Source organism: Choloepus didactylus, chromosome 12, assembly GCF_015220235.1.
Source record: "Choloepus didactylus isolate mChoDid1 chromosome 12, mChoDid1.pri, whole genome shotgun sequence".
Taxonomy (NCBI): domain Eukaryota; kingdom Metazoa; phylum Chordata; class Mammalia; order Pilosa; family Megalonychidae; genus Choloepus; species Choloepus didactylus.
The window spans coordinates 42,529,333-42,547,704 of NC_051318.1; the positions used below are offsets into that span (position 1 = coordinate 42,529,333).

Below are 18,372 nucleotides of genomic sequence, written 5' to 3' on the forward strand. Positions count from 1 at the left end.
ACAAGAACCCAGAGTCAGTGTTCTTCAAAATATTTATACTTTAGATATTTTTTAATAATACAATTAAAACTCCTAACCTTTATGAGTGCTAAGCATTTTACATGGATTGTAACATTTTATCCTCAAACAACCCTATGAGTAGGTACCACTAGAATCCTCATTTTTTTTTTTAATGTAGATTGAGTTTAGACAGAGAAATAATTTGCCCCAAATCACACAGCTTGCAAAAAACAGATTCCAGGCCCGTCTTATGTCAGAATCTGATCTATTACCCTCTATGCTATTCTGAAGAATACTAGACTAACTTCAACTACATTTGAAGGTATTTTCTCTTCCTTATCATCAAAGTTCCTCCGGCATTATACTTTCAGATTCTGAATTTGATTCAGTGAAATGTACCATGTTGTGTCCTTGTATAAAATGATGTGTTAGGAAGGGTCTCTATACAATGTAAGAATAAGATGTAGCCCCTGTCCTCAAATAACTTATAATCCTGGGGAGGGAATGTAAGTACAAATAACCACAACACAAGGAATAATATGTTCTGTGTCCTAAGAAGAGCCCCTTAAACAGGGGCTGAAAGAAAGGAAAGATAAAATTATTTGGGGGAATCAAACTATAGTTATTTGAACTAAATTCTAAAGAAAGTCCTAGTATCTGAAAGAAGATATTTTCTCCATGTGAATTCCCAAGATACTATTTATTCCTGAACGCTTCCAAAGGAACAAAACCCAGAGAAAAGAAAAAGTTCAGAATGCTAGAAAAAGAAAACTGTATAGTTAACAAAGGGATGATGCTTGCAAAACTGTGAACTGTTAGAGCTGGAAGGGGGTGTTGAGCTCAAGCTCTCATTTTACAGATGAGGAAACTAAGACCCACTAGTTAGAGGCAGAAAGTATTAAACTCTCTTTCCTGCTCTCTTAGGTTTTTTCACCTTTTTTTTCAGTCATAGATTCAGGAAGAATTATCTGAAGAAAATTAAGTACCTGCAGGCTGCCCGTTCTACTGTAATGGGTTCCACTCTTGTCTGTAATAAGCATTAATTGAATGGATGGTTTCCATTGGAATTTAATAAGTCTTCCTTCTTAATTTAGATTATATCTGACAAACCAGTCTTTCCCCAGATTAGTTCTGAAATTATTCCTAATACAGTTAAATTATATTTAGTGAGACAAATTTTCATCTTTCTTGATAGGATAAGAAGGAGATTATCAACACATCTGAAATTCAGGGGCAAAGATTTAGCAAGCTATCCACAACCCCCACCCCAACCCCTCCATTTCCTTGCTGTATTTCTACAAACCTGCAAAATTCTGAACTCCTCTAATTTGGGTGGGTAATAACGACTGTGGAATAATGAGGGATTTTCCCTATCTTTGATGAAGATTGTGAAATTCGTGAATGGAGTAGCTTGGTTGTGGTTTGATTAACCAACAACGTGTGTTTCTCATCAATAGGTCTCCTGTTGCATGTCTCAGGCAGCATCCCTTCCTTAGACGGCTGATTCCTCCAATGCTGAAGTATGTCTGGCCATGGAGGAAAGGCACTTACTGAGCAAATAGTGCAAAATGTTGGGAAAATCTTTTTCACTGGAGTGGGACAGATGTGGGATGCAATCCCAGTTCTGCCACTCATTAGTGTATGACCTCAGGCAAGCTACCTAATCTCCCTAAACTTAACTTCCACCTATAAAATGAAGAAATGAATTGCAGGGAGGATTTGAAATAAATATATAAGGCATATAGAAAGACCAACACAAGAGCAGGGACTCTACTTTGTCCCCTGCTGTGTTCTTTGTGCCTGGTTCATGGTAGGGTATTTGTTGAGTGAATATAGTAAGTGCTCAGTCAGTGGTAGTCACGATGATCATCATTGTTCTTAGGTGATTCTATGCCCAAAAGGGAACTAAGAAGAGTTTAATATGTTATTGTCCCTAGTCTTTAAAAATGCATATATATATATATATATATATATACACACACAGATATATATATATTATGTTATGCAAAGGGTATACAAATCTAGAGCTTGAAGTCAATGTCATAATGTTATTACCAAAACATAACTTGGATTATACAATTTGTTATAGCCAATGCATTTTTTTTAAAGGGAATCTCAATGTGCCCCACCCCCAGTAGCATAATTGTGGGTTACACTGGAGAAGAAAAAGGATCTGACAATATTTTAAAAAATAGACCTCATTCAAGATTGGAGCAAGAACATTCATGCTGATAATAGATCATTTCATTAATCTGAAAATTCTATTAATTCAATATCTCAGTTATTAGGTACAAAAAGATTAGCCATTTCCTTTTCCAGATATTATGAGGACTACTACATTAGGGGAGGGGATTTCATATCTGAAACTGTGGTGTGTTTATCTTTTGACTTCAGATACAGAAGGTAGAAATAGGCAGAACTTTATATTTTTAACTATTAAAACTTTTGGAAAGTTTGGAAGCAGTGGAGCATTAGGCAAGATAAGAGAAATATTTAATTAGAATTTAGGAAGGTGGGAAGTACTGTGATGTAGATTTAAGGGACATGAACTTAGAATCAGAAAGACAGATTGCTTGAGTCCTCCCTGGCTTTGCCACCAGGTGTGTTTCCCCACCTTCTCATACAGGTTTTACCGAAGACTACTGAAATTTCTCTTAATAATTGATCTATTCGGCAAATATTTAACTAACCCTGCCCTTGGGTGGGATGGGCTTTTTAGGAACTGGCATTGTTATAATGCAATGAAATAAGACACTCCTGTAACCTTCACACATCAGGAGACTTCAGTAAGTTACCTAAGTTTTCTAAGCCTTGGTTTCCTTACCTGCAAAATAGGGGAAAGTCCTATCTCATTGCAAGCACTGTTATAAATATTGCATAATATAATCCCTGTAAGCCACTTACTATAGTCTCTGGCAGTAAGCACTCTACAAATAATGAGCTGGCAGTTATTAATATTGTTGCTTTTCTGAAAGAAGCTCTGGGAATGACTTCTATCAGAAAGCTGCTTTAATAAGATAAATGATTTTCCAAGGACAAGTTGCCAATCATATCCTGGAGTAAAAAGTCATTTTAATTTCTAAGTGTTACAACTCTCAGGATATCTGGCTCCCAATTAGGAAACAGCTTCTGGTTTCACCCAAAGATTGCCTATGCAAAGTTAACGATTTTTCTGTTTATGCAAATACCCCAGGTGATGTCTGGAAAACAAGAAGTTGTAATTTGTTGAGATTGTTTATCAGTGGTGGCTAAGGGTTCTTTTGAAAAAGGAAAGATTCAACCTTCAAGCCTTTAGCTAGAATGTAGACTGTAGGCTCTAGCTCATGCGTTATTTCACAGATGTGGTTTATATGGAAAATAAAACCACGTATTTCCAAATTTAAAGTAAAATTCCATTCCCTTGATGAAATAAAATCTCTTTTCAGAACATTCCAATCCATCAGCAAATCCTTTTGGTTCTTCCTGTTAAATTTATCGAGATTCCAACCACTATATTAAATATAGATATGGCTTTGGTCCTTGCTTAACACCCTCTTCCAGATCAGACTCCTGACCTTCTATTGCTCTTTCCCCTAGAGCGCAGCTAGCTGTTCCTTTCTTTCCCTCTCCTTACCTTCCTCATCTTCTTTTCTTTATGTCAAGACCCCCAGATACACATTTTTCTTTTATTTCTAATTCATTTGACAATGTTTGTACTATTCTTTTATGACCTTTCAGACTGTAACCCTGTATATGGTATGTCTGAATGTACTCTCACATGCCTTATGTTATTGCTACTCTTGATTTTGACATTTCTTACAAAGAAATGTGTCTTTTAAAGTGCATTCTATATTAACAGCAACATTATTAAATAATAAACATTATTATTGGTCCAATTCTGTAAAAATGTCTTATCCACACTCTGGGAATAGAGTCCTACTAACTTCCTGGAAAATTTGTAGTAGAGTATTGATTTGAATGTGTATGCACACACAACAACTGAAAGAGACTTCTACTTCTAAGAAGTGCATGATGGTCTCAAATCACAGACACTCTTACCAATGTTTTCTTCCATGACCTATTCTCTAGAGCTGTTTTGAACATCAGCAAACGTAGAGCTTGGTTACGCAAGCTTTGCTGGAATATTTAGCCTTTCAAAACAACATTAATTGGTTTCTAGGTAGCAGATTTGAGAGAAGGAGATGATTGCTCTTTTCCACAGGAAAGAAAGAAAATGTCCATGGAATATGTCCAGAAAATGTTCATGGAGCCCCCAGACTTGCTATTTCTCCAACAGGTGATAGCAACTTGGAGCACCGTCCTTTACATGGGCTGTCCAAAGCCCATCAAAACCCATAACTAGGCCTATGGAAGGCTGGGCCCAGCCACTCCCAGGAAGAGAAAAGGACCTGGGCTAGCTCCCTTCTTATCCCACTTCCTATCAGTTTACCCTGAAAGGTTCAACTCTAGTTTGGTCCATACTCAGCCAAAGAGACCTAATAGGATTCTGCGGCTCTCTTTCTGTGCTGCAATTTCTTTTACCACCCATACCCTCCCCCTTGATTCTGTGTGAAATATCTTTCACAAAGGATTTAAAAAATACAAGAAAGAGAAAAATGTTAACTGTTTGACATAACATTTTAGTGTGAATGACTTCTAGTTAAAATGCAATCACTAGCTCACCAGGTTTAAAGGAATGATATCAAAATGGTTACTATTTCAGGACAGGGAGGATGGTAAAGAGAACAGAAGGGCATTGTGCAGTCTTCAGTGTGGGAGAAAAGAGGTGATGCAAGGAAAGGCTGGAGACCCACTGCAAACTTCTCAATTTTGCTTAAGGTGGGTTCTGTTTATCTTCAACTGGGCAGAGACAAATAAAAACTGTGCACTTGATATTTATATTCTGCAGCTGCAAACCCAGGAGCTCTGTCTCATATGATTTATTAAAATGTCCTTTTTTTTTTAAATGTGTGGTTGACTTCATACAAAGGAGCAGTTTCTCCTGAAGATTCATTAATGAAGGTTTCACCGTTGTCTTAAAAGGAAGTGGGATGGGATGTTTAATTATTTACCATTTAACACATAGAATATTTGCCTGGTTTGCATAGCTGACAATATTATTAGAAATTACCAGAGAGAGAAAATAGGGTGAGAGTGTGCAGAAGTTTCAAGCATTAAAAAGAAAATTCTCCCCCAAATTGCTCACAAATGTGAGGGATTAATCAACATAACCAGGGCTCTCTGAAACTTTTTGGCAGCCAATAATTCCTTCGTGATTGAGTAGTTGTGAACTAAAAGACTGCTTCCTTTCTCAGTGCCATTTGGTTAGACATTTTTAATGAAGTAGCAAATTTGTGGCTGAACAGAAAACGCTCACTGACAAGGTATTAGAATTTATAATCCCGAACGACATATCTAGTTAATTCATTTTTAGACTACTGCACTTTCCTTTTTAGTAAGTACATGACTAATGCAAATACCTTTGCAGACACCTGCATGCTGTTCTCCTGCATGTTCATAATGGCTTCAGAAATCTTGACATCTATAGGGTCCATGACCGACTCAATGTTGAATGGTCCTTCCAGTCTCTCTGCCACCAAGAGCATTGCATCTGTCAAAATACAGGAACAGGCTTTATCGGAGGACCGGGAACTCCAGGTTCTTAACCTGTGCTAAACATTTCCAAAGCTGCAAGCTGACGAATCACCATTGATTCGAATTTTTTATTTGCTTTTATATAGTCCAAAATGAAATGGATGACTATATATTAAAATAGCATTTTATTTCATTTGAAGATTGAAAATGAAATGTGAAAACCAATTCAAATTAAGAGGTGAAACACAAATCTTTTGCACATTTTTGCATTGGGTTGTTTTCCCTATTATTGAGTTTTAAGAGTTCTGTACATAGTCTGGATACAAGTCTTTTCTTATATAAATAATTTGCAAGTGTGTTCAAAGTAAAAAAAAGAGAGAGAGAGAAGTGAAACAAAATATCTGACTATTCCACAGTGGTAGGTGATGGATTAGCTGCATTTTAAAAATGGAGTGTGATCTCTCTTCTTCTGGCGTATGGGGAAAACTGGAATATTGGAGAAGTACTGATTTGTGAATATGAATGTATAAATGTCAAGACCCAGCTCAAGCACATCTTCCCGTGTGAAGCATTTCTGGATTTCTCAAGAATATATCTGTCCCTATTTGCACCAATACTCCACCTAGCATGCCTTTCTGTTTTTGCACCTTGGCTCCCCTTGAAGATAGGTGAACCTGTTTTACTTGTTTTTGTGTATTCAAGGGCTACTATGGTGCCTATCACATAGCAAGCTCTCAAATATGTCCATGAAATTATAGTGAATTTCATTGAACTGATGTATTGTTAGGAAGCTTTAGTTTTCTGAACAAGATGGTAATAGTGATACGGAGGCAAGAGCTGTGAACTAGGAGTTAGTAGCTCTGGGTTCTAGTTCTAGTCCATGCTCTGTCTCCAACAAGCAGTATGGATATGGAAAACTCTGAACTTACTGGGCCACAGGTTAGTGAGGTGTATAAAAGAGACTGGTGACAGGGAATCTCTCGGTTATCTATGGAGAGGGCACATGCCCATTTCTATGCCACTGAAACTGGTCCACCCTCCATCGTTAGCATCCAGGGCATAGCTTAGTAATGCGTTCTCTCCCAGGCCTGTCACATAGAATTTTCTGGAAATGTGGCTATTATAATTGAGGGATTAAGTTTTTATTAAATTTGCTTTAATTAATTGAAATAAAGTTTTAAATAACCACTTGTGGCTAGTGGCAATAGTATTGAATAGCCTAGACTTTCAACATATAGACACCATAGATTTCAAACTTCTCATTGTCAAAGGTCTTGGGAGCCAATCTTGAAACACTTTCTTTTTGTCAAAATAGGACCTGTTTATTATCAAACATTTAGAAAAAGCAGAAGAGACATACACTCATAATCCCAGAAAAACATGGTAAACAGTTTGGTATATACTTCTCTCCTCTATGCACAAATTTTTAAAGCATGCAATTGGAAACATACTGAACATATATCATAAAACCTGCTTTCTAGATGTAATATATTATTACTGTAACACATTTTATAGAGCTGTTTTATAGCAGTAGTGCGAGGAAACCAAATTTTATTTCTATTATATAGAAGATATTAACATGTTCGAGCAAACTCCAATATCAAAAATCTGCCAGTGTTATAAATAGCTATGGGTTAGACTGGTGAGGAGCCTTTTAAGATAGATGACTTTTTATAAGAAAGATACAGTACTATTGGGGAAGCAGAGTCACAATTTCAAAGCACACCATGCTTTGTAAATAGCATCAGCTATTGCAACTGTCAACTATTTTCAGCCAAATCCCATAACTGAGTCCCTGCTGTGTTCCTTGTGGAATGACTGAGCGTATGCATCCAGGGAAGTACAACTGCAGTGGGAAGGTCCCTTGAGCCCACCTTCACAGCCCCAGTACCGTGCCCCATGCTATTCTCATGGACACAAGAGGCATGAAAAATGTATGTTTGAACAAGGGTTCAAAAAGTAGCTCTAACTACAAACTTCCTGCTGTTTTCCTTACGTAATGCAAACTTATCTATGTAGGTCACAGCAGGATCTTATATCTAAAGTAGCTGTTTCTCCAGATCTTAATGACCTAATTATCTGGCAATGCGGACAGAGGATGAACATTGTTTTGTTTTAGCATATTGAAATTAAAGATGTTTTCTCCCTTAAGGTTTTGAAAGGTGGTTAAATATTGCTAGAGAGCTGGTCTGCTTCTTCTGCTTTTTAAAAATATCTATTTTGTGTGTTTATAAAAAATAACCTTCTTTACTGTAAGACTTCCCAGCAAGCTTTTTGATGAAGAGTAATTACGACAAATGAGCAAGTTTCTCTGGATAGGTATATCCTACTAAAAGAATCAAGAAATCATTGTCCCAGAAAAAGAATTTGCACAGTGGAATGATTCACAAATGCGATGACAGGAACCGATAACTATGGTGCGCTTAATTGTGTATGTTATATGTGCATTTGCATAAACCATTATACAAATGGTGCTGGTCCAGCATGATATATTTACCCCAACCTGAGTAGGCTGAGTTGATATAGTAATGGCTTTAGCAAGAATGAAAGTCTGAAAGCAGTTTACCTTGGGCAAAAAGGGCAAATCTTTGGATTAGATCATTCGAATTTAACATAGAGTCATGGTTTGATCTTAGAGACTCCAAAACATCTCTGAGAAGATTCTCTTCCTTCTTGTTGAATTTAAGACACAGACAATTCTCTTCTGTAGACAAGGCAAGAGCTTCTTGATTTGTATCATAAAGTCAGAAAGTTTCTCTTTGGGATGTCCAACTTTTTGTTCCATGCTCCTTCCGCACCACAGGGTCACCTCCTTTTAGGTCCCTAGGCCTGCGAGCTCATTTCTCTTCATGGTCCACCTCTACCCCACCCTTATCATGATAAATCCTGCTAGGGACACCCTTTCCTAAGCAGCTGCCTCTTACCTGTGGGAAAAGTGATCCTACTGATGAGCTGCCACTATTAAACACACAACCGAATGACCACACTTACACAAATTGCTTGTTCCTGTGTTTCCATTTTTTACTTCAATTCATTTGCTTTGTTATGCAGACTAATTTAAAACAACAAATCTTCATTGTAGGTGTTTATTTTTCCTTTAATTTAGATCACCAGTCAGTACACACTATTCTAAGCTATTAATAATTTTCAAAAAACAAAACTCAACAATATAAATAAAAATTAATTAAATAGAATTAATTAAATTCTCCCTTGATGACTCAAAAGCCAATTTAGATAGTCTCAAAACCATAGCAGTATTATACAAAAGTAGTAATTATTATTGTGCTGATCAAGTAGAGTTCTTATAAATAGAAACATCTTTAAATAGTATAAATGTATATGACTACATTGATGGACCATAATGCTTCCCCACACCCCCCAAAAAAAACCTCAATATCAATTATTCTGACTCCTGAAAAAACTCAGGCAAAATTGTGCATGAGATGTCTGCATAAAATATGTACTCGCTGATTGTACCTATACATAATACTTAGGTTTTTGGTAAGAATGAGAGGAAAGCTCATTCTAAATATGTGTGATAGGCCCCAGGGCCACAAAAAGTAAAGCAGCTTTTCAGTAAACTCCTCCAGCATTTTGCATTTCCACTATAAAGGATAGTGTTTACAGTAACAGACTTTAGGACTGTAGTTCAAACACATCTGAGGTGGGAAAGGGTCAATGGAAGGTCACAGTTGTCCATTCCAGTGACATGGAAAAGGTCTCAGAGCATATGGCAGCTTTTCCTTGGCTCAGGCCTCAGATGCGCAGCCTCCCCCCAGCTGTCACGTACACCCCTGCTGAGCTGGCCTGCTACCCACTTGTTGGTCAACCCGTCACCATCGTGCTTTCCTGGTGTAAGGAGAACCTTCCCTCTGCTTTGGGATTGAAGGAAGCCATATCTAAGGACATCTCAGTCTCTTTCTCATTCTAAAGAGAAGAAAACATGGAATAATTTTATGACATCAAGGCAGTAGTTGATAAGTTTCTCTGAAACCAATTAAATCACAACATGGTTCTCAGTTACTCCAGAGGCTACCATCCTGTGCTATCTTAATTATCTCTGTACCATTATATTTTGAAATATTTGGAACATTATTTTTAACTTTATTCTTGGAGTCATCTATTGCCAATTAAATCTAGATAGTTATTGTATGTCAGCTAATGATTGTCTGGTTCTTTCCCAACGTATCTACTGGGTTAGTACAAGTTTCATTTCTCTATAAATAGAAGACTGTTGCCTTGCTTGAGTAGTACATATTATTTTCTTTCTAAAAGGAGAATAAAATTTAGATAGATTAGAAACCACTGATATTTCAGCATGAGCTTCTGATATACACAGACAGACACTGACTCAGGAACATAATTGTGCATTTGGGACAGAGGAAGTATATAGCAGCTCAACCAGAAGGTGTCCATACAAAGGTAAGGAGTCAGACTATAGGTGAAGCTGAATCTCTGGGACAAGTCAGGAGTGAGGGGTGAGGTGGCTGGCTGTGGAGTGAGGTTCCTGGGTTTGAATCTAGCCTCCTCATTGAATGGCTGTGAGATAATGCATGAGTCACTTAATGTCCCAAAGCCTCATTTTCTTCATCTATGAAATTGAGATTATGACAATATCTACCCCAGAGTGATGGTTTGGGGATAAAATGAGATAGTGCTTGTAAAACCATTAGCACAATGCCTGGCACATGTAAGGCACTACCTGTGGGCAGTGGAAGTAGAAAGGAGTGAAGCAATTTGCAAGATATCTTGGAGGAATTATTGATAACAATGGATGCAAGAAGTAAGGAGTAAAAGGCACTCTGATGACTTTAAGATAGATAGCTGGTGCTCTTTGTATATTACATTAATGTTTTGATAATAGCTGCTTTTTGATAGATGAGTTCATTAGTGAGAGATACAAAGCTGCATTATTTTCTCATGATGTACCCCTTTGTCAATTAAAGATGACTACAAATTCTTTGACATTGCTCTGTTTGGGAGATGGGGTTTATGTCCCCTCCCCTTGAATCTCAGTGGACTCTGTGACTGTTGTAACTAATAGAAAATTGTAGAAGTGACTCTGTGCCAGTTTTCAGACCTAGTATTTAAGAGACCACAGTTTCCGTTCCCCGTCTCTAGCAAGGCACTTCTCTGAAACCACCGTGCTGAGACGCCACATGGAGGAATCTTAGTTAACAGCCCCACTGGAGCCCAGCCTTCCAGGCACCTCTGCTAAGGTGCCAGGCATGTGGGTGAAGCCCTCTTGGGCCTTCCATCAGCCTATCTGTCAGCTGATTACTACCGAGTGTCCCCAGTCAAACACCAGGTAGAGCGGAAGAATCAACCAGCTGAGCCTTGCTCAAATTCCTCACCCATAGAGCTATGATTTACATTAATATGGTTGTTGCAGCTAAATTTGGGGATGATTTGTTATGTAGCGATAGAAAACAGGAGCAGCTAAATTATGATATTAACAACATATTCAGAGATAATTTTCCCCTGTTTGTTTGATGGGATCTACATTTTCAGAATTCTAGTGAATTGATAATATTTATTTTATTTTTTTTTAGTCAATTGATATTTAACACATGTAACATTTATGATGGATCCCCTGCTCACTAACATTGGAATAGTCAAGAAAAAACAAGGCCCCTCAGAATCTGGTCTGTGTCCACCTTACCAGTCTTGCTTCCGGCCACTGCCAGTGCCCCGTGTCCCCAGCCCCAAGCACAGGGGCACTCCTTTCAGAGCACAGTCAGAACTCTGCAGACTCTCAGAGAGGTACAGTATACCAAACACATGCCAGCTACCTCAGATTAGGATATATGCTTCCCCTGGGATGTGAGCATGAGAGGCATATAGAATAGGTTTGGAAGAAGGAGAAGATTTTGATTTTTCCCAAAGTATTTGACTTTATGAAGATCAAAAGCTCTGATACTGGGAGCTAGACATTATCTCCGATCTCCTGATGGCATTGGCTTGAAATCTGTCCTTCCCCAGGCCCTCCTGAATGTTTATGCTCCTCTATTATATGCATATTAAGTATTACTTCAAGTGATCATACACATATTTTAAGTTTATTTTTAAGAAGAGATGCAAAATCAGAAATGACTTTGCTGAATGCCATAGCTTTAAACTGGAAAAGAATGATTTTCAAGACCTTTTGGAGGAAACAGGAAGTCCTTTCTTTTTAAATGAAATGTTAGTAAGCCTTTCCAAAGTAATTAAAGGGTAGAAATAGACTTGGAAATTTAATTCAAATAAGTTCAACTCAATTTATTAAGTATTTGTTATGTTCCAAGGAGTGTCATTTTGTCATTATGAATTGGTGGGAGATACAGAAGCTGTACAAGGTTTTCATCTTCAGGGAGTTTACAGTCTTTTTGAAGGGACACAGGTAAAGCATATGAAAATTAAAAAATTTTTTTTCCTTCCTGTGAAGGAAATTTGAACTAAGTTAATAACATGCCATTTAAGAGTTCCAGTAAATCTTCTAAATTTGTTCCAATAATCTACTCTTCAAAAATGAAATCTATGAGCACAATCTACTTCATTATTTTGTGTGATCAGAATTCTATAGCACCCAGTTTGGTTTTTTTATTAGAAGCAATTCTCATTCACTCTTATATCTGGCAGCACCATTTAAGCCGAATCAATACTTATTTTCCTCACCGTGAAGCATACAAAACAAGTTTTAAAAATCAAGTAGTTTTAAAAGCATTCTAGTAAATTCACATTCATTTTCACCCAGTTACTCATTAAAGGAAAAAGAAAGGAAACAAAAAAGGCATCCATGTTATATATAGGAAACAAAACATCCATGTTATATATATGTAAACATCCATGTTGTTATATACAGGCTCGTTTTCCCTGTGACCTGGGTAGAGTCAGTGACGTCTGCTGTGGCTTACCTGAGGACTGGCGCACTGAGCAAACACACTGTTTCCCTTCAGCCAATTGAAAATGCTCATGAGACATTTGGCAGAAATGTACTTCAAAGGGGAGGCCTGGAAAGAGGACAACTAGTGGGGACAGGAACCCACAATCAGCATAGGCAAAGAAAAGCCAGAAGAGTGCAGAGTCGAGAGTAGAGAACTTGAGATTATGGAGTCAGAAGGTCCATGTCTGTTTGGAAGTTTTTAACTTTTGATTTTGTTTTTTAAGGACCCTTTCACTCCTAGAATTCAGATGAATACGATTGTCAAACAAGTTTAATATCTCGCCCCCCTACCCCCCATTTTGGTCCATATTTCTGATATTTTGAACTAAACCTTTTCCTCACTTCTGGCTTTGCTGCTCTCTAATCTCTTCTCTTTGTGGTCAGAGTGGTCTTTAAAGAATGCAAATCTGATTAGGTCACTGCTCTGCTCCAAAAGTCACTGCTGCCTTCAGGATAAAGTTTTAACCTCTCAGCCTGGGGTAAAAAAGGCCCCTCAGAATCTGGCCTGTGTCCACCTTACCAGTCTTGCTTCCTGCCACTGCCAGTGCCCTGTGTCCCCCAGCCCCACGCACAGGGGCTCTCCTTTCAGAGCACAGTCAGAACTCTGCAAATGACATTGAAGTGGTGACTGCTTTCTTTCCCAACAGCCAATCCTTCCTGAAACCAATGGCAGACACATTTTTCTAAACACAGAGTCATTGTCATTCTATCTGCCGAAGAACTGAAAAGAGATTCATAATCAGACTCCACCCCTCCCTCTAATTTATTTCCCACTACTCAACATATCCCCGTGTTTCCTGCTATTACAAATAATGCTGCAGTGAATAGCCTTGTACATAATTCATTTAACACATGTACAAATAAATCTGTTGGATAAAATCTTAGAAGTGAAACTGGCAGGTCAAAGATACAGGCGTTTAGATTTTTGATAGCTCTTGCCAAAGTTCTCTCCATAAAAGCTGTAACTGTTTACATTCCCACCAGCGATACGTGCCAGTGTCTGGCTCTCTAACTCTCAAACTTTTAGATGTTAGGATCAAACGTCTGGATCTTTGCCAATCTGATAGGATAAGAAAGGGCATCTTAGTGTGGTTCTAACTTGCATTTCCCTTATTATAAATAATGTTGAACATTTGAAAATACATTTAAAAACCATTTCTATTGCTTTTTCTCTTCATAGTCTTTGTCCATTTATTTTTCTGTTGTATTATTGATCTTTTTCATTATGACGTAAAGATGTTTTCTTTTTTTTTAAATATATTAAAGAAACTTGCCTTTTGTGATATGAATTACCATTTTTTTCCCCTAGTTGCTGTTTATCTTTTGACTTTGTTTATGAGGTTTTTTGCTGTGCAGAAGTTTTTAATTTTGTGCCATCAAACACACCATTCACTTAGTTTAATTTTTCTTGGTCTTGCATCATACTTCTATAGGCCTTCCCTTCTTGAAGGTCATTTCTTTGACCTACTCTACTATCACTCAGTTTTCACTCACTGCTTTCTTGCTTTTCTTGGAATAAAGGCCAGGCATTCTCCAGCCTTTGCTGTTCCATTTACCTGGAAGTTATCTACATAACTTGCTATTTTCTTCAGATCTCTACTCAAATGCAACTTTTCAGAAAAGCCTTTTAAACTACCTTACAAACTCAGTTAGTCTTAGTCCATTGCTTTATTCTTCGTAGCACTCATCATTGCTGACTTGATATACATATAGTCTCTATGTTATTGTCCCTCTTTTCCCACCATTATATAATCTTCAAGAGGGCATGAACTTGGTTTATTTTGTTCACTGCTGTAGTCCCACCCCTAGAACATCACCCAGATCCTAAGAGGTGTGCAATGAATATCTGTTAAATGAACTGGTGGAACAAATGAAAAAATCCTCCTATATTTTCTTCTAGTAATGTAACAGAAACCAACTTGCTACCCTCTGCCCTACAACTTCCAAACCCTACTCCCCTGCTATATATAACATAGCAAAAATCAAATGCCTGCAAAACTTTATTAGCACTGGTCTACAGGATAAATGGCCCTTCTGTGGCTTTTGATGTGGTATAATGTAGATGAAGAGTTTCTGTGGGAATTTGGAATCTTATTGTACTTTTTTATTAGGTAGAAATAACTTTTTAGTACTTTTAGCTTGAAATTGAAAAGTATGGCTGGTTTTTGTTTCTCTCAGAGGTCATTTCTAGGTTAACCTGAAAAAAAGATGTTGTTTTTTTGGGTTTACCAAACAAGGTAGTTCCGGTTGCTTCTCAAGACTTTGAGTTTGCCGTTAACCTCAAAACAATCTCTGCGATGAATGTCATTTTTGTTTATTCTCTGTAATTTGTCCACATTCACTAAACATCAAATTGATGATCTTTTTTTTCCTACATATGGTGGTTAGGTCATACAAGAATGCTTTTTAAAAAGATCACCCCATGACAGGAGTCAGATTTTGCTAAAGAAATCATTGTAACACAAAGTGTAGCAAACAATAGATAATGGAAGTGAACCAATTAAATGCAACTTAAATGCACAGATACCTGATTCAAAAATAAAACAGGACAGCCACCCAGAATAATTACAGTAACTAAAGAACTAAAGCCAAATAAAAAAGAATTTAATGAAAATAACTGTTTACTTTGAAACCAAATCCAGGAAGAGGAGGAGGGAACAAATATACAAACTAATTTAATTCTGAAACCAGTGCAAACAAAGAGGCTTATTTTGCTTCAACACTGCAAAAGAAAGTGTAAATAGTGGAGAAAAAGAATATATTAGTGGTCCTAATACAGTACAGAAATTAGAATCTATAGGACTCATTTTCAGATGCTGGTTTCTTTTTAGTAGAAAGATGCATTATAGTTCATAAAAATATAATATATTCACCTAATCATTGTCTCACTGCTGTCTTATATTCTGAAGTGTTTAGTTACATCACAAGCTAGAGAGAATAAACCATGTCAATCAAGAATTTGATGGGCATCTAAGTGTATACTACCAACCATAACCCTTCATTTAAGTTTTATTTTTTATTCTTCATATGAATAGATTATTTTGTCATTGGTACCTGGGAATGTTCAAATAATTCACATCAGCTAATCAGTCTTTGTCTTGATGATAAGTCAGAAATTAAGGGATAAAGAGTTCATAAAGACCTTTCTGAGAGAAAGACTATGTCTTTCTTATCTTCATATCCATAGTGTCTGTGCTGGTTTGAGGCTGTTATGTACTGGCCATGTTCTTTTCATCCATTCCTGTGGGTGCAGCCCTGTTGTGGGTGGGAACTTTTGATTGTTACTTCAATTTGAGATATTGACCTACCCCATTCAAGGAGGGTCTTAATCCTTTTACTGGAGTCCATTATGAGAGGATAAAGGACAGAAAAGCCAAGAGAGCTTAGAGAGAAAAGCCTCGGAGGAGCTAAGAGAGGATCTGCAGGACACAAAGAGAAAGCCACTGGAACCAGAAGCTGAAAGCAGTCAAACCTGGGAGCAAAGGAACAGCAGATGCCAACCATGTGCCTTCCCCTGTGACAGAGGTGTCCCAGATGCCGGCAGCCTTTCTTCAGAGACAGTATCGTCCTGTTGATGCCCTAGTTTGAACATTTTCATGGCCTAGGAACTGTAAATTGTAAACTAATAAATACCCATTGTAAAAGCCAACCCACTTCTGGTATATTGCATTGAGACAGGTTTAGCAAGCTGAAACAGTGCCTCCTAAGGGTTTTGGTATCTAATGGGATTAATTTGGACCAACCATTTGGGTTTACAGTTTAGAAAATTGACATCCGAAAAAGGAAAGCAACTCATTCAGTATAAGCTGCAGCCCCTGGACCAGAGCCTTTATCCTCTCTTGCTGCGTTCAGTATACTAAGTGACTGAAAAAGACATCAGTGTCCTTATCCAGCATTTCATTTACTTACTAAATTCAAGCGTGTCACCAATTTTTAAAGAGGATATTGAAAGAGAAAGCAATAGATGATAAAGATAAAGCATTTTGTCCTACCTATGATTTTTCTCATTTTCTCTTTCCTCTGTGTTCTCCCCTAAGTCAGCTGCTCTGGAAGCCTCTCTTAGTGACCCTCTTCCTTCAATGATCATGATCCCCAACTGTCCTCAATAAACCTATAAAAGCACCCATATTCCTCCTTACTCTCTATTAATTTGGGTATTACATTTGTATCACATTGAATCCCTTACCAGCTTGGATGTTCATTACTGTTTCCTTGAGAGGTTGAGTGGAGGCGAGGGGAGAGCACAGGTTTTGTGTCAGGAACACCTGCCTTGAAATCTGCCACCAGTTTCTGTAACCTTGGACAAGTTATTTAACCTCTGTGAGGCTTTCCTCCTCTGTTATAACAGAGATGCTTCCTACATTACTGCAAGGGGTAAATGCAACATAAGGCATGTAGCACAACAAACGCTAACTGGGATGCCATGTGTGCCGGTTTGAATGTATTGTGTCCCCCAAATGCCATTATCTTTGTAGTCTTGTGGGGCAGAAGTTTTTGGTGCTGGTTGGATTTGCTTGGAATGTGCCCTACCCAGCTGTGGGAGATGATGCTGATGAGATGTTCCCATGGAGGCATGGCCCCACCCATTCAGGGTGGGCCTTGATCGGTGGAGCTATATAAATGAGCTGACTCAAAGAGAGGGAACTAACTGAGTGCGGCTGGGAGTGATGTTTTGAAGAGGAGCAAGCTTGCTAGAGAGGAACGTCCTGGGAGAAAGCCGTTTTGAGGCCGGAGCTTTGGAGCAGATGCTAGCTGCCTTCCTAGCTGACAGAGGTTTTCCGGACACCATTGGCCATCCTCCGGTGAAGGTACCCGATTGCTGAGGTGTTACCTTGGACGCTTTGTGGCCTTAAGACTGTAACTGTGTAGTGAAATAAACCCCCGTTTTATAAAAGCCTATCCATCTCTGGTGTTTTGCATTCTGCAGCATTAGCAAACTAGGACACCATGATTATTATATCTTTATGGAGAGGAGAGTTTCTTTCATTTCCCAACAAAGGTAACATTAAACTTTTAATTTCATCATCATCCATAAAGTGGTATGACCCTACCAAAAGAGGACAGTATCTAGTCTGATCCGCTGGACACGGAGGCTCAGAGATAGGAAGGATCTAGTAATTCTGCCAGGCATGAGAGGCAGGGCTGTGACTTGCCTGCTTCTACTGTCTTTCAGGCAGACGTGTTTCTATCCCAACATGCAACTTCTTTCTTTACAATTAGCTAATCTATCATTAAGAAACAGGACGAGTTAAAGATTCCAAAGAGTTAATCACTGAAATAAAAAAGTCTAAATTTTTTGCCAGGATATTGCAGTTAAGCAATTCTTCTATTTTTCCCTCCTTTGCCCTAAAAGTTAATAAAGCAAATCACCCCATAGACCACTTGTTCCTGTGGTACAAGAGCTTGCAACCTGCGCAGAATGAATCACGAACCTCTCCCAGAACCAATAAAAAATAAATAAATGAAAAGTCAGGTGTGTTGTCAGAATTCCCTGCAGAGTGCAAACACAGTGATTAGTGGGCAATTCAGTAAGCAAGGCGAGCCCTTTTCTCCTCCGTGTGTGTATTCTGTTATTATTAAAAATACATCTATTTTTTATTATTTTGTTGCTCAATGCCATGTGAACCAAAAGGAAAATGAAAAAGGGCAGTATGTCCTGACCCAAAGAAAAAAGCTGGATTGTTTTAAAAAAGAAAAACTCATTTTAGGAGGTGATGACTTCGTCTCTTCTCATCTCAGACTCACGTGGAGAAATGGCAAGATAACTTTTGCTATTTGCTTTGTCTTTACATCTTGTTTAAAGTTATCTTCAAAATACTCCACAGTGAAGATAAAGATCACTTTCCAACCAAGCAGAGGAGTGTGGAGTGTGGAGA

At 38.0% G+C, this 18,372-nt stretch overlaps 1 protein-coding gene across 2 annotated transcripts in view; it reads right to left on the minus strand.

Moving 5' to 3' along the window:
* GPC6 (glypican 6) overlaps nt 1–18,372 on the minus strand; it is a 1,192,747-nt gene that overhangs the window by 102,719 nt on the left and 1,071,656 nt on the right. For both annotated transcript variants that reach the window (XM_037799716.1, XM_037799718.1), the window contains exon 5: nt 5,460–5,590. In XM_037799716.1, coding sequence (XP_037655644.1) covers nt 5,460–5,590 — 131 coding nt within the window. The remainder of the gene's footprint in view (nt 1–5,459; nt 5,591–18,372) is intronic.